The sequence below is a fragment of the Apus apus genome, chromosome 1, assembly GCF_020740795.1.
Source record: "Apus apus isolate bApuApu2 chromosome 1, bApuApu2.pri.cur, whole genome shotgun sequence".
NCBI lineage: Eukaryota > Metazoa > Chordata > Aves > Apodiformes > Apodidae > Apus > Apus apus.
Window position 1 is genome coordinate 21,727,304 of NC_067282.1, and position 13,925 is coordinate 21,741,228.

At 45.8% G+C, this 13,925-nt stretch overlaps 1 protein-coding gene across 2 annotated transcripts in view; it reads right to left on the bottom strand.

Annotated features, from left to right (window-relative positions):
- Window positions 1-13,506, bottom strand: part of FLT1 (fms related receptor tyrosine kinase 1) — a 108,820-nt gene extending 95,314 nt beyond the window's left edge. The window contains exon 1 of one of the 2 annotated variants that reach the window (XM_051615622.1): window positions 13,167-13,506. In XM_051615622.1, the coding sequence (XP_051471582.1) occupies window positions 13,167-13,224 (58 nt within the window). In that variant the 5' untranslated portion in view covers window positions 13,225-13,506. The remainder of the gene's footprint in view (window positions 1-13,166) is intronic. The other variant, XM_051615631.1, reaches the window with a different exon arrangement.
- Between the last annotated feature and the right edge of the window lie 419 nt (window positions 13,507-13,925).

Genomic DNA, 13,925 nt, shown 5'->3' on the forward strand with positions numbered 1-13,925 from the left:
TTGGTTGAGCTGGTTTGTCAATGTTCTCCAACTAAAGAATGTAACAGTTTCATGAACCACTCTGTTCCTGCATTTCATTCCTATCCCTCTTATCATCTCAGAACTGGAGGGTCAGATGCTCTCCCAGTAATAAAGTATTTATATCCAGCTTTATTAATCTTCCTTACTTCAAGTGGGAGCCTGACCTCAAGCTTCCCTGAGCTGCTCCTTATTTCGGTCTCTAGAAAAGCTGAAAGCATGCAACAGTGTTTACAAATAGTTTAATATGGGTGAAAAACTCATCAGTAATGGTCTGCCAGAGGAACCTGATAGGTGCAAAGTCCAGCTGCTAGAGTTGCAGTAGGCAGCCCAGTTGCCGGAAAGCAACATGTAGGTTGTTTCCAGTGTAGAACTGATGGAAAGACAGAAAAGCCATGTGAGCGATAGGTGCTGAGAGCAAAGCAGGAGAGCAAGTCTGCAGTGCCTAGTCATGACTGTGGTGCTGGGTGCTCAGCTTTGCTCGGCAGCAGCACCAACACTGTGGCCCGGAGCAAAGCCAACCACACCCAGGCCTCACCCTTGGTGGGACCAGGAGATTAGCCCCAGGAATATGGGCTGCTGCTGTTTGCAAAGTCTGCCAGAGATGAAGGAGAAGAAAACAAATGTTATGAACTTTTCTCTTGATAACTCTATGGTGATATAAGCAAAGACATCCACATGAAAATCTCACAATCTTAAATCAAGCCTACAAAACAAGACAGCCTGGAAGCCCGTATGGTAGAATGTATGCCTCAGAGTTATTACAATCAAAGGGGAAAAAATACAACAGACCTTTTCACCCCATGCTGCAGGCAGGAAAGAGACCCAGATACACTGCATACATACTTGGGCTTTTGCTCTTTTACACATATTACGTATATCTGAAAGACACCGCAGTATTTGTAAATATTGTGGGTGGGATCTTAAGGAGTGCTTAATGTTTGCCTGACTTTGCTCCTGTTGATGTAAACCAGAATTTCATAATTGATTTCAAGTACATTTTAGACACTTAACTCCAGCAGTGAATCATATGAATATTAAAGAGCAAACATCAATATATTTGGCACGATATACCAGATTTGTAATTTATTCATTCATTTAGTTTTTCACTCACAAAAAGCTGAAGTAAAAGATCCTACTTCTGGCCAATACTGTTGCTTTTGCAAGTATGCAAGACAATGCTTTTACCAGCAAGATGCTAAGTCCTGAAGAAAAATAGCTGTATTTGACATCCTATCTATTCATGGGTCATTAGCTTCCTTATGTTTTTAAATGCTTCAAAACTAATGCAGAGTACAAACGCAATAGAGTTTGACATGTTTACCAGAAGAGAAAAAGGAAGGAGAATAGCAGGGAAATTCCTACTGTCAATATTTAGAAGCGAATTATGCCTTCTATGTACCTTCTCCAGGCATTTTACTTGACACTGTCTTTTCTGAAGGGTCATGGCTCAACAGGACACGTTCACTTATCATTGTGCCTGTCACTAAGCGACCATCAGCAGCCTACCCTCACACTGACCTACATTGGGGGGTGCAACTTCTTTTCATGTGACAACAAGAGAACTAATTAATCCTGATAACTGAGGAATCTCGTCCCGTAGGGAAAGGGGTGATTTTGTTGGCATATTCTATTTGTTTCAGAGGGCTTCTTAGATACATGTGAAAGTTAGTCAATAGGGCTGCTTAATTAATAAGCAAACATTCATTTAGATTGCAAAAGTCAGTCATTCTGTCTAAAATAAGGGAAGAACATTTTTTATATTTTTTTAACAAAGCAGAGAATATAATCTGTAGTTTGCAAAGGAACAAAAGAATAAAATTTCTTCAATTATTTTCTGGCTTGTAAAAATGGTGATGCTCTTCCTGAATGACGAAAACAAAAATCTGAATTACCTGTTTACCAAAAACACTGATTACAAGCAAATAATTTAAAATAAATAACACAAATGAACATGCATATATTTTTCCAATATGGTGAGTGACTTCAGTTCTACAGACATCTGAGTGACCATGTCCACATGATCACCCTTCCACTTACTTAAGCTAAACCTCAATTTTTCTTAAAAGTATAGGTCTGCTGAAGTCAAAATTGGGACTATGTTCTGGATTGCTATCTCCACTCTGATTTTTCCATCTTCTACTTTTAAATTTCCTTTTAGAGACTTTGAATTTCCACTACCTTTGAATAAAAAAAGTAAACACAAAAGCTAGCTCTACAGCTTAGTTTTAAAAAACACGTATGCTATTAAGTTATTAGAAAATTCCTTGAAGTTCATCGGCTTGACAGCCTTTACTTTTAACATCTTTTTCATAATTCAAGTCTGACTGTCTTCCACCCACTCCAGTTATCTTTAACATGCTGACTAATCTATTTTTCACCTGCACAACGAGAGGTTAAGGAGAATGATCAGTTTATCTTTGCAACTTCAGTGTATACAAAGAATCTGACCTTCTGGGTTTAAAGTGCCATCTGTGGGCAATAAAGTTATCCATCATGAAGTAATTGCTTCAGTCATTGTTGGATTTGCACATGTTTTCAGGCTTGTTAAACATAACTGACCCTTTGCGGTTTTTACCATCAAATATCATTTCCTCCTGATTCAAACACATTGAACATAAATGTATTTTGTAGAGGAGACTCCTGAACTGGAAAGAGAGCGGACATGATTTCTTAATGGGGTCTTCACCTCTCTGTGCTGCTTAAAATGCAGGTCATTCAGTTCAAATGCAGCCCAGGACTTTACTCTTGCTTATAAGCACTTCCTTATGAGTCATCCCACTGAAGGGAATGGGAATACCCACATGTGTGCAACTAATAAGCACTTGCAGAATCCAGCCGAAATGCTCAGGAGCATGGGAGTACCCAATGGGCTGACCTTCAGTGGGTCTCCTGTGAAAATAAACTGACTCTGATCTGCAGCAGCACCTCAACCAGAACACAGCCAGCAGCTAACCTTGTATGGGGCCTACAGCTTTACACCATTTTGTAAGGAAAAGTGTGTTATTGGTAGTTTTATTTCAGAGCTCTTCTTGGCAAGCTATTGCATTACCAGCTCTCGTAGAGGTACTTCAGGTCCCTCTGTGAATAAATACAATATTTTTTCATCGAACAGTTGTATCTATCCATAATAATTCCAGTTACACCGTCACACTCCATCGCTCTATCTAAAAAATTACAGAGAAAAAGGAACTTATGGTCAACTCTGAAGAGCCATTTAATGTTTTCATTTGCATCTGACCAGAAGGAGAAATATTGACTAAAAGGTCCTCCTAGTTTAATCAACACTGAGAGACTCATTAACATCAGAACTTGCATTTTCAAGACAAGGAAACTTCTAGGCAGAATTGTTTCAAAATTTGAGTGGCAATTGGAAAAACAATTATTTTGGTTTTTTCCTGCATGAAGAACAAAAGACTGCCCAGTCCTGCCACAGGGCTAGAGGGGGAATGGATCACTCTGGATTACAAAGCTTCTACTTCTGTGACTGCTGGTGGCTGGGAAGAACTGCTGCTGGAAGAAGCTGCTCTCCCCATTATATGGCAGCAATAGTCCCTATTTCATAGATGTTGCCTGGGTTTGTAGTGCTCAGGCACAGGCAAAGCAGGCAGTACAATCTGGTTCCTGCTCCACCCAGAGGTGAAAGCACCATCTTCACTGCCTGTACTTAGATATAGCCTCCAGAAAAGACCTGCAGAGCCAAACTGTGAGCCGCTCTGAGATTCAAAGCAGTATCTCCAGGTCTTTCAGGTGCCATCTGAGTTCCGGTCCTAAAGGAAACCTCACAGTCCTTCATACACCTAATTTCATACTCTGAAGGAAATCCAAGCATTGCACCGGATGTCTGCAGCAGAGAAACTAAGACAGCTTATCTGTGAGGCAGCAAGGAGGTGCGCCTTGGAGGTTCCGTGTCCCAAGTTGACATTGATTATTGTCCAGATGAGCAAGTTCATGATCTGAAGCAGCAACATGTGGCCGCTATTTCTGTCAAAGCAGAACTTTGCATGGCAGCTGAGGTTCATGGGGACTTGCAAGGGTTAACAGACACAGGGTCTTGGACTCTAAGGTAGCTTTGTCCCTGTTTCCTGTTTGTTCTCCTGCACAGACAGGCACCGTGTGTGCTGGTACATAGCCCAGCAAGCAGAAACACACTCAGGGCAGAAGGCAGAGTTCAAGCTGTCTCACTCCTCAACAGATCTGTCACTCACACATGCCCCTGTTGTGACTGAAATGTGTTCTCATTTGCTTTCAAGATCAAGATAATTGTTGGAAGCTATTTACTTACAAAGGACACATAGATGCCTAAAAATCCTCAATTCATTGACTTGTCCCTTCCAGGGCACTGTGATTACAACACATGCCAGTCATTTCTGGATCAAATGGTTAAGTCTGATTAATCTCAACTATAATTTAAGAATTTAAAGTACCATTAGGACATAACAGCCAGCCAATAAAATGGATAGGTTAATGGATGAGAAAGCCGGCCTGTTGTATGATACAGCATCATAATAGAATCCGAACAGCACAAGGTTTATCCCAGTAGAGTAGAAGAGTCCTGAGCAGACTAAAGTGCTTTGATCCTAACTTCATACCCTGGAATTAAAAAATCAGTCAGCAGGGCAAATGCATATGCTACTGCCTAGGGAATGTCTTCACAGGCACGGAAAGATTAATATGTTCTGTATCTTAGTGCAAATGATAAGAATTTATTTATTGTCTGTATGCTTTGCTGTCCCTAGATGTGTATATGCTAGTGCAAGATTAGACTTATCATGCCAATTTGGTCAATATCTGTAAACATGAACAAATATGTATTTCCCCAATACCTTGCTAAATATTTTGCCAGTATTTGCCCTAGCTAAGTCAGGTTGGGCTTACAGAAGCCTGTGGTGAGGTAATTTTATTAAAGAGTAGGGGAGTGCATTAATTTAAAAATTTAGATGTAGAAATTTAACAAGCCAGAATCACGGTTGGTTATTTGAAAAAAATCTGGCTCCAGTTGCTACCAACTGAAATTACTATCATTTCCTATCATACCTGGGCAGACAAGGCCACACAGTTCAGTGCATTGTGCCCACACAACACCTCATGGAAGGCATTTGCTTCATCAGCTTGTCAAAACATTGTGTCCTGTCTGCTCTAAAGTCACCAGGTGACTTTTGTGCATGAGCACAGGCACTTTACATAGTGCCAATTAAAAACAGATGTCCAAATTTAACATTCAGACAACCTGAGAGAAAAAATAATATCTTTGCTTCCTCTTTTATCCATCCAGTTTTAATAACTCTAGAAACTTAGCATCTGGAAAGAGCACCTTTGCCAATATCTATCTTGGCAAAAGTGCTCCTTTCATTAACTATATAAAGAGAAAGCAATTATAGAGAAGAAGTAAAACCAGCCATAACTGCAAACTTTTTATTGCCCATTGAGCATATGGAATTGAAAATGGGAATCCAAACACACAGTCTAACATCTTCATTTTGAACCCTCATGGGATGGACAGACACACATACGTATGGCATGTATTGAGAAAAGCAAGAGAAATATCACAGTTGTGTCACCTTAGCCTGTTCAATGCCTAGCTTAAAAACACAGGTCTGCTGAGGCTGTTCTCAGCAAGGACTCATCATGGCAGAGCTAGGCTGTAGCCAAGCTTTCACAGACACATTCAGCATAGAACCATGTGGTTCTACAGACCCCTTCACCTCGACGTGCCTGTCCTGGCCCCTCCAGGGAGACCCTGCTCCCTGCTTAGGCCACTGCAGATGAAGCACAGTTGTGACTCCATCATCCCCCCATCCAAAAGTGATGCCTTGTGATCAGCCACTGGCATTCACCCAGGAGTGTGGTTTCATGCCTCCACACAAGGTTAAGCCTGTGCTGCTTAGAGGAGTGTAGGAAGCCCTATCCGTATTACGTCTGTGATCCATCAGGTCTACTCTCTTACTGACACATGTCTCTTACTGACACGCCTTTGCTCCAATTCCACTGGGACAGATCCCAGCACATAATCATCAACGTGATATTTTTTGAGAGAAGTTCATTCCATTAACTAGCATAGAGAAAAGTACTGACATGATGAAGATAAAGTAAGTACAATAAAAACAGACAAAAAATAATTTACAATTCCTATATAGACTACAGGGGTAAATTTTCTTGACAAAATTCAACTTATTTACCAACTCAATACATAAAAGTTGTTACAAATTCTCTGGCAGGATAAATTAAGCAATATATTAGGATTGAACTGGAAGACTATTTCATATAGATGTCTAAGCAGGGAGATTACCCACCTGCCAGTAACCTGCCAGCTCAGCCAGCAACACAGGCCTATCAAATCTTTTTCAGGCTGTACTACTCATCAAGCTGCACACACATAAATAAATTAGGAACTAAATAAAAGAAAACATAAAGCAAATTTGCAGGATTTCCACATTGCTGAAGGCTGCCGGTTATTATTTCCGATGCTCTGTCATTATGGGTGGACTGTCCTTTAACGCTCCAAGAAAAAAACAAAAGACCAAGTCAGGAACTGATTTTCCATCCACCCTACTTTAACCTGCAAATCAGAACTACAAGCAATAGCCCTGAGTTCAAAACAAGGGAAAATTACTGACATGACACAACAATTTAAACTGGAGGGGTGAGAAGAAGCAGAACAGTCTGCATAGAGGACTTCTTTGTTATGGCTCAGGAGGCTAAACCCATTCTACAGTTATTAAATGGTACCTAAAACACAAACTCTATGGTAGGTGCACATGCAGAAAGCTTCTGGTGAGCTTCCCTATGGCTCAATTTACACTGGGGAATTAAAATCATTAATACTTATAAAATAGGTTAGAACGAACATGCATGAAACAAAAACAGGCAGGTTTTCACCCCAAAAGCTACCAGCCCAACAGAAGAAGAAAATTCTCTGTATTTTACAACATAATGCAATTTAATCCCACTATGTTATATCCATTTGTCATACACACTGACAACACCTAAATTGTGGCAGACAGTAATTTTAGTTTCCTTGTTGACCCTCAGTCTCGTGGTTTCTTAGTAACCAATAGTGAATTTTAGATCATGCTCCAAAAAATGTCCTCTCTGGAGAATTTTATCAGATAACTGCTTCCTACAATGTTCCTCGGACCTCCCCTGAAGATCAGATGTTGGACACCACCAGAGACATGAGTTGGAGGCAAATAGAGCCCTTGTCTGATCCAGGATAGCAACTCTCACCCGTGGTGATCCCGATGAGAGGTTTTTCCATGGAGAAATGACAATGGGAACAAAAGGGGTGAATTCCTTCACTCCATGGCTGGGAAGAATCCCACAGGAAGGATGCTTAAGTGAACTATGTGAAATTGAGCAGTTCCTCCCATGAAACTCCCTCACACTCATCCCTCACCACTCCCCACGCACTAAGCAGGGGGTCCTGTTCCCAGAGCACAGGCTTCCTGAGGGAACTTCCGAAGACTGGAGACATCTGCTCAGGGGTCCCCAGCTCTGCAAGGGCTAATGTGCCCTGTCTGCTCCACCTCTTCTTCCAGGCACGGAATGGAAATAATTTCACCACATTGCCACAGCATCTTCAACCCACAGAAGTCCTACAAACAGCTTCCTTGTAACCCCTTCCCCATCCATCAGCTGCTCTAAAGGCAAAGAGCACCTTGTGTCAAGGCCCCTAGCTCCAAAAGAGAGAACACAACTTAAAAAGGAGTGCTTACTGTCACATATCAGTGAATGCTGGAAGAGTAGCCCCCACCATCTAAAAAAGTACTGGAATAATGCAAACAACGATGAGCATCCATCCCATCACACCGGATTGTGCTCTGTCTAAATATGTTACAGCGTTAACAGTGTGGATACGGAGAAGCTGATTTTGGTACTGAAAATCCACAGGGATTTGATGGCAAAACAACAGAAATAGTAAAATCAGGTCATTATTAATATCAACATTTTGCTTCTCTGTTAACAGAAACCAAACAAAAGTCTGGGAAACATGCTGAATAAATCAGTTATCTGTTTCACAAGCACCTATAATGGTCTTGAAAAATACAGATGTGTCAAAAGCAAAATCATTCTCCTCTTCATTTTCTGGCTGCCACACTGCCACTCACCCTGCCACAAAAAAAAAAAAAAGAAAAAAAAAAGAAAAAAAAAGAAAAAAAAAAAGAAAGAAAGAAAAAAAAAGCATGCCCAAATACTAAATATGACTTAATTCAGAAGAAACAGTCATCCAGACTTGGAGTGCAAGTTTCACCACACATCACGATGGCTCAAGACTTCACTTGCAGACAAAAGTACCTCTGAACTGTATAGTTTCCTACACATATTTGTGTTTCACAATCTGTTATCTCTTTGCTTTGTTCCAGCATTAATTCATTCTGCTGGTCAACAAAGACATGATATTGTGCCACGCTTGGCTTTGGAGAGAGCACCAATGCCCATGTTTTCACTTTTCAAACTGCTGCTTGCAGCATATCTAACTTTTCCTTTTAACCAGGGGGATTTATACAGTGCTGACCTCCAACTGTGGGGGAATGAAACACAACATCAGCATCTTGATAGGAGAAAACTGTGTGGGCACCTTCCTGACAATCACTGGACCAGTTTTAGGATGAGCAGTTCCAATGCGGTGGACTAAGAAGTCTGGCCATTCCCAGCCGGGAATGGTTGGGAAAGGCTGTTTCTCAGTTCCAGGACTATGTGTAGTAACGATGAACCACAAGGGCAGAGGGAAGAGCCTGATGCTGCCCATGGGTGGAATTTGTGTTAAAATATGCACTTGAACATTTCCCCACATTCTTACAAATATGGATAAAGGAAAAAAAGAGACTGCTGGGGAAGAAGTTAAAGATAAAGCATGTATCTTGAAGGACTTTACTTCTTGAAGGTCTCACACCATTAAAACAGACTTGACTCCATTGGCAGAGGGGCTGGTTGGGTATTCTACACTTCATGGCAAAGCTGGTCTTGCAGCAGCCTTGCTTTCAATCCCTCTGGGGTTGCAGCATGAAGTCCCACCCCCTTACTTTGGGGTATTCAAAGGAACAATTTTGCTGATAAAGCTCCACCACAGTCCCACTGGACACAGACTTCTGAAACACCGAACCTTAACTCTCATCTACTGAGCTTCTTCCTTTCCCAATCTCAGTTGGACATGAAAACTAGCAACTTGATAAACATTGTGCATGAAGTTTCCAAACCACATTAAAGGGTAAGGACTCAGCAACTGTCTTGAAAATCTGAACAATTTCCTTTTGTCCTACACACCCACACAGTGTGAAGAGCTACTGGTTTCAGTCTTTGAAGCATCTGACAAAAAATAGGCTCAGCTTGTTTGTTACTGTTCACATGTAAAAAAAAAACCCAACAAAACAAAAAAACGCCACCCACCAAAAAACTCCAAAACCCAAAAAACAACACCATCATACATATCCTCAGATTTGCCAACAGACAAATTTTTAGGGTTCTTCATGTATTTGGTGCTTCTGCATATGAAGATCTCTACTAGGCACAGGCAGAGTCCCGATTTCCTCCCACATGAACCGTAAATCTAGAGGATGCTAGCTTAGCCCAGAGGAATTGGTCCAGATTTACACTAGCTATAAGAGAACAATATCTAGCTTTGTGTAGAGCACATGAGCCAAACACCTGCCTGGTAAAACGCTGCTAAGTAATGGAAGTGATTTTCTTTTGAAATGCCAGAAAGTTTAGTTCTTAACCCCATGTATACATTTTTTAAAAGCCTGAGTTATACATCAGGGTCTACTTCTTCTGCTTTATGTGAATGTAATCTGGAATTTTTAAGGGAGCCCATTTTCCATGAAGATTTGTAAAATGTGGGAATGCTGGACTCCATTAAGATCTCCAGCCCTGACTGCAGATTAGACCCCTGTAGCTTTGAGTCTACACAACAGTTTCAGCTCAGTACTCAAACCAAACAGAAACCTTAATGCATGAACTTCCATCTGAACAGCACTTTTGGAGAAGTCAGGTTAGTTATTATAAGAAATTAACCTTAGTGCTGATTAGATTTGACCTGGAATGTCTTCATTTTTTTCCAGCTGACCATAAAATTGAAAAGTCCATCATTCGCTGGGGATTTTTATGATCTAGTTCTAACTGGAGTAAGTGAGATTCATACAACACTGTTCACAGATAAGATTGTAATAGAATCTATTTACCTTCTAGCTACTAATTGTGAGGTATTGCTTCAGTGTGGACAGCTGGAAACAAAGCCAAATTATCTGCCTAAATTTCTGGAAATGTGGCCACATAATCCTTGATCCAGCCTGCATAATCTAACCTTTTCAGGGCTTAAACTCAGTCTTTCACATTCCCAAATGCTATCAGCTGTCAATATTATTATCACATAAAGTCTAGGACTGAAAGATCAAACATGAATAAGCACAAAAATTTTAATGCTGACCATTATGTATATAGTCTTCAGGATAAATGTATGCAATATAATTTGGAGAATAAATACACAAAATGTAAAAGAAACATATGCAAGTACTAAGCAAAACAGACAAAAATCTTATTCTTTCCCACTACAGCCAAACATACATGTGCATAGAAATACAGGGGGGCTGAAGTGCCTAGCACTTAAAAGTCTAAGAAAAGTGGGATTTCTATAATCTCATTTTTCAAATGGGGACTCTCACGGCTTGTAGCTTGCAAGTTGCTTTGGGGAAGATATATACAAGCTAAAATACTTCCTTCTGTTCCTTCTTTCTGTAGCTCTAGTAACTCCTGAGGCACTGACTATTTCTGAGAATCTCCTCCAGTACCTGTCAGTAACTAGAAACTCAGCAGACACCCACAGAGATTTAATTACTGGAGTGGACCATACACAGTGGTGATGGCCCAACTTACATCAAAAACACTTGAAATGGGAAGTGCTGGATAGCCTGACTCAGGGTTTTAGGTAAATAGGCAGTGAAGGAGGGTGAAATGGGAAGAAAAGCAGAGAGACACCTGGTACAAACACATCCCACCACTCCACCAATAACTTTGAAACTCTCCTTGCAAATTCAAGTATGGAGAGTTTTACCACTGACGCAGAAGCATGGTCAACCTATCCAGGATGCCCAAACAAAGCTGTGCAAGGACAATTTCCTTTCAAAAACAAACAAAAAAACCAAAATGGAACAAAAATCAAAGAGTTTTTAAAAGTCTACATTCTGTTTTGGAGCACTGTCTCTTGTACATCTAGGGAGGGGATATGAATTTCCAGCAAACTGGCACTCAGCCAAACTAGAGAGAAGCACCTTTCAAGCCCTACCACACCTGAGCCAACCCTGGGATGCACATCCCTAACACCCAGAGCTCTGGGTTTTCCCCCACCAAGCCAAGTTTTTTCCATTTGAATTGGTCTGGGGTGCACATATATGTCTCTGTCAGTCCCTGGAAGAGGGAAAGGTGAGGCACGGTGTCTCACAGCCCCTGGCTCACAGAGCCTACCTTCTGCTGGGCAGTGGCTTTGCCATATTTGCACAATGGAGACCTTTCCGACAGGAAAGAGGAAGCCAGCCCCCAGCAGAGCTGGTCGCTGCAGGAGCCCATGTGGGAGTGGGACATCGAAGTTCAAGCTCAAGCTGTGAAGGAAGCCTGGCAAGCATTTGAACCCACGTTTCCTGTATCCGGGGTGGGTGTCCCATGCCTGTGCCTATTCCACGTAGGCATAAGAACCTCCCTGGCACAGATGCGGGGAAATTAGCACTTTCCTGGGGAAAAAAAACCACAAACCCACACAAACCCCCAAAACAAAAAAAAACCATATATCTGTTTCAAAGTTGATGAATCAGCACTTCCCGAACAGGAAAATGTCCCGTCGGAGCAGCTCCTCCAGCTCTCCTCCCGGGCAGCCTCGGGACGCGGCTGCCTCCGGACGGGAGCACCGGCAGAGCCCGGGGAGCGTCCCGCCGGGGCTGTTCCCGCGGGCACCGCCCCGCCCCGGGACCGCTCCGTCGGACTCGGCGGTGCGGAGCTGACCGAGCTCCTGATCACTTGAGAGGATCGTGGCGGGTCGGGCGGCCGCACCACTAGCCGCAGAAACACCGAGCTGCTCGGCCACTAGCCTCGACGCCTGTCCCGGGAGGAGCTCGGGTTTTTCCTTCCCCTCCCGGGACTTGCTCTGGCTCCCAGCCGGCCGGCAGGTTCGGCGATGCTGCACGTTGTCCCCGCAGAAGTTGCCCGCCGCCGCCGACCACGCACGGCTGCGCCCCAGGGCGCACCTGGGACTCCCGTGCGGGACATGGGGAGCCCAAGCTCGGAAGGGTTGCGGGGCCGCCGCCCCACCCCGCCAGGCACCCCCACAGGTCGGCGGCCCTGCGGTGCGATGAGCCCAGGCGGAACCGGCCCTTGCCCGGCCCCCACGCACCCCTGCTCCCAGGTGACCAGCAACGCTATGCTGAGACGCGCTCACCAGGGCCAGCTCCTTGCTCCAAGTAAAACGGAATTCCATAAAGAAAAGTCAGTCTGCACCGATCCATCCCAGTACACACAGCATTACGGGACGCAGGCGCCGGAGAGAAGCTCCATCGCGCTCTGTATAGAGACCCACGCCGGGTACCAGTGCGACCACCCCCCGCAGGCAAGCCCCGACCGGGCGGGAGGCAGCAGAAGCTGGATTTTTGCAAAGGAAACGGGCACCTTTTCTGCTTCATGGGCAGAACTGGGAGAGGCTGACACTTGGAAACAAAGTGGGGAGGAAAGAAGCCTGCCTGCCCCGCAGGCAAGACATGCTTTCTTTCCGTGATGCACCGGTTCGGACATCTCCCGGAACGACTGTGCTCCGTGCCCGGCAGAGGCTCGCCTCTCCGCCGGCCCCGCCGCCTTGCCCGGAGGAGGGAGGCCCCGCGCCTCCGCACCGCCGATATCCCCGGGGTGCTTCTCCCGGGCTGCTCCCGGGGCACACCGCCGGGGATGCGGAGGTTCACCACCGCTCGGGATGCGGCGTGTCGCAACTCTCTGAAAAGCGGGAATCGCTCCCCCGACTCTGCTCAGGGGAGTGGGGCAGAGGGGAGGCAGGTGCCCGCCCGCTCCAGCCTATAAGCGGCATGCGGAGAGACCAGGCAGGCACATCGCTGGGGACACGTCGCGGAGAGCTCGGCGGGGACTGGAGGGGGCAGCGGCTCCCGACGGCCCCTTACCTGCGAGCAGGAGGGCGGCTCCAAGCAGCACGGTCCCTGAGAGCAGCTGGCGGGGCATGGTCCTGCCCGCGGGAGCGCAGGGTTCTTTCCCTGCCGACGGCAGCGAGGCAGAGGCAGAGGCGCCGGCTGGGCTCCGACGGGCTCTCCTCGGTCCCAGGCTCCTCCCGCGGTGGCGGAGATAACGGCGCAGCCCGGCGCGGGATCCGCATCCAGCAGCCCCCGAGCCCTCCCCGCCCGCCCCGGCCCGCGGAAAGGGAGTGTCCGCAGCGAGCCGCCCTGCCAGCTTCACCTCCCGCGGACATCAATTACCAGCCAGCACCAGCCCCGCTGATTTATAACTTCTCCACCCCTCACCGCGCACCCCTCCGCCCCCCCCGGCCCACATCCTCCGCCGGGAGCACGCCCTCCCCGGGACGCGTCCCCCGCCCGCCGGCGGGCACGGGGCTGCTCCCCCGCAGGTCTCCCGGGTGCGGCCGCCCCTGGCCCCCGCCGAGCCCGGCCGTGCTCTCCCGCCGGACCCCGCCGCCGGGGAGTTTCCAGGCGCCGGGGCCGCAGCGCTGCCAGGGGTAAGGGGGGCGGGGGAATTGGCGTCCGGTCGCCCCCGCCGCCGCCGGGCTTCTCCGAGACAGGCGGGCACCGGAGTTGCGAGTGCCGGCCCAAGCGCTTAGGGGTGGGGATCTCCTCCCCGCAGAGCCCCTTTCCCGCTCCGCAAGAAGCCCCCGGGAGTGCCGCGTCCTGTCGTCTGCTCCCGGGCTGGCG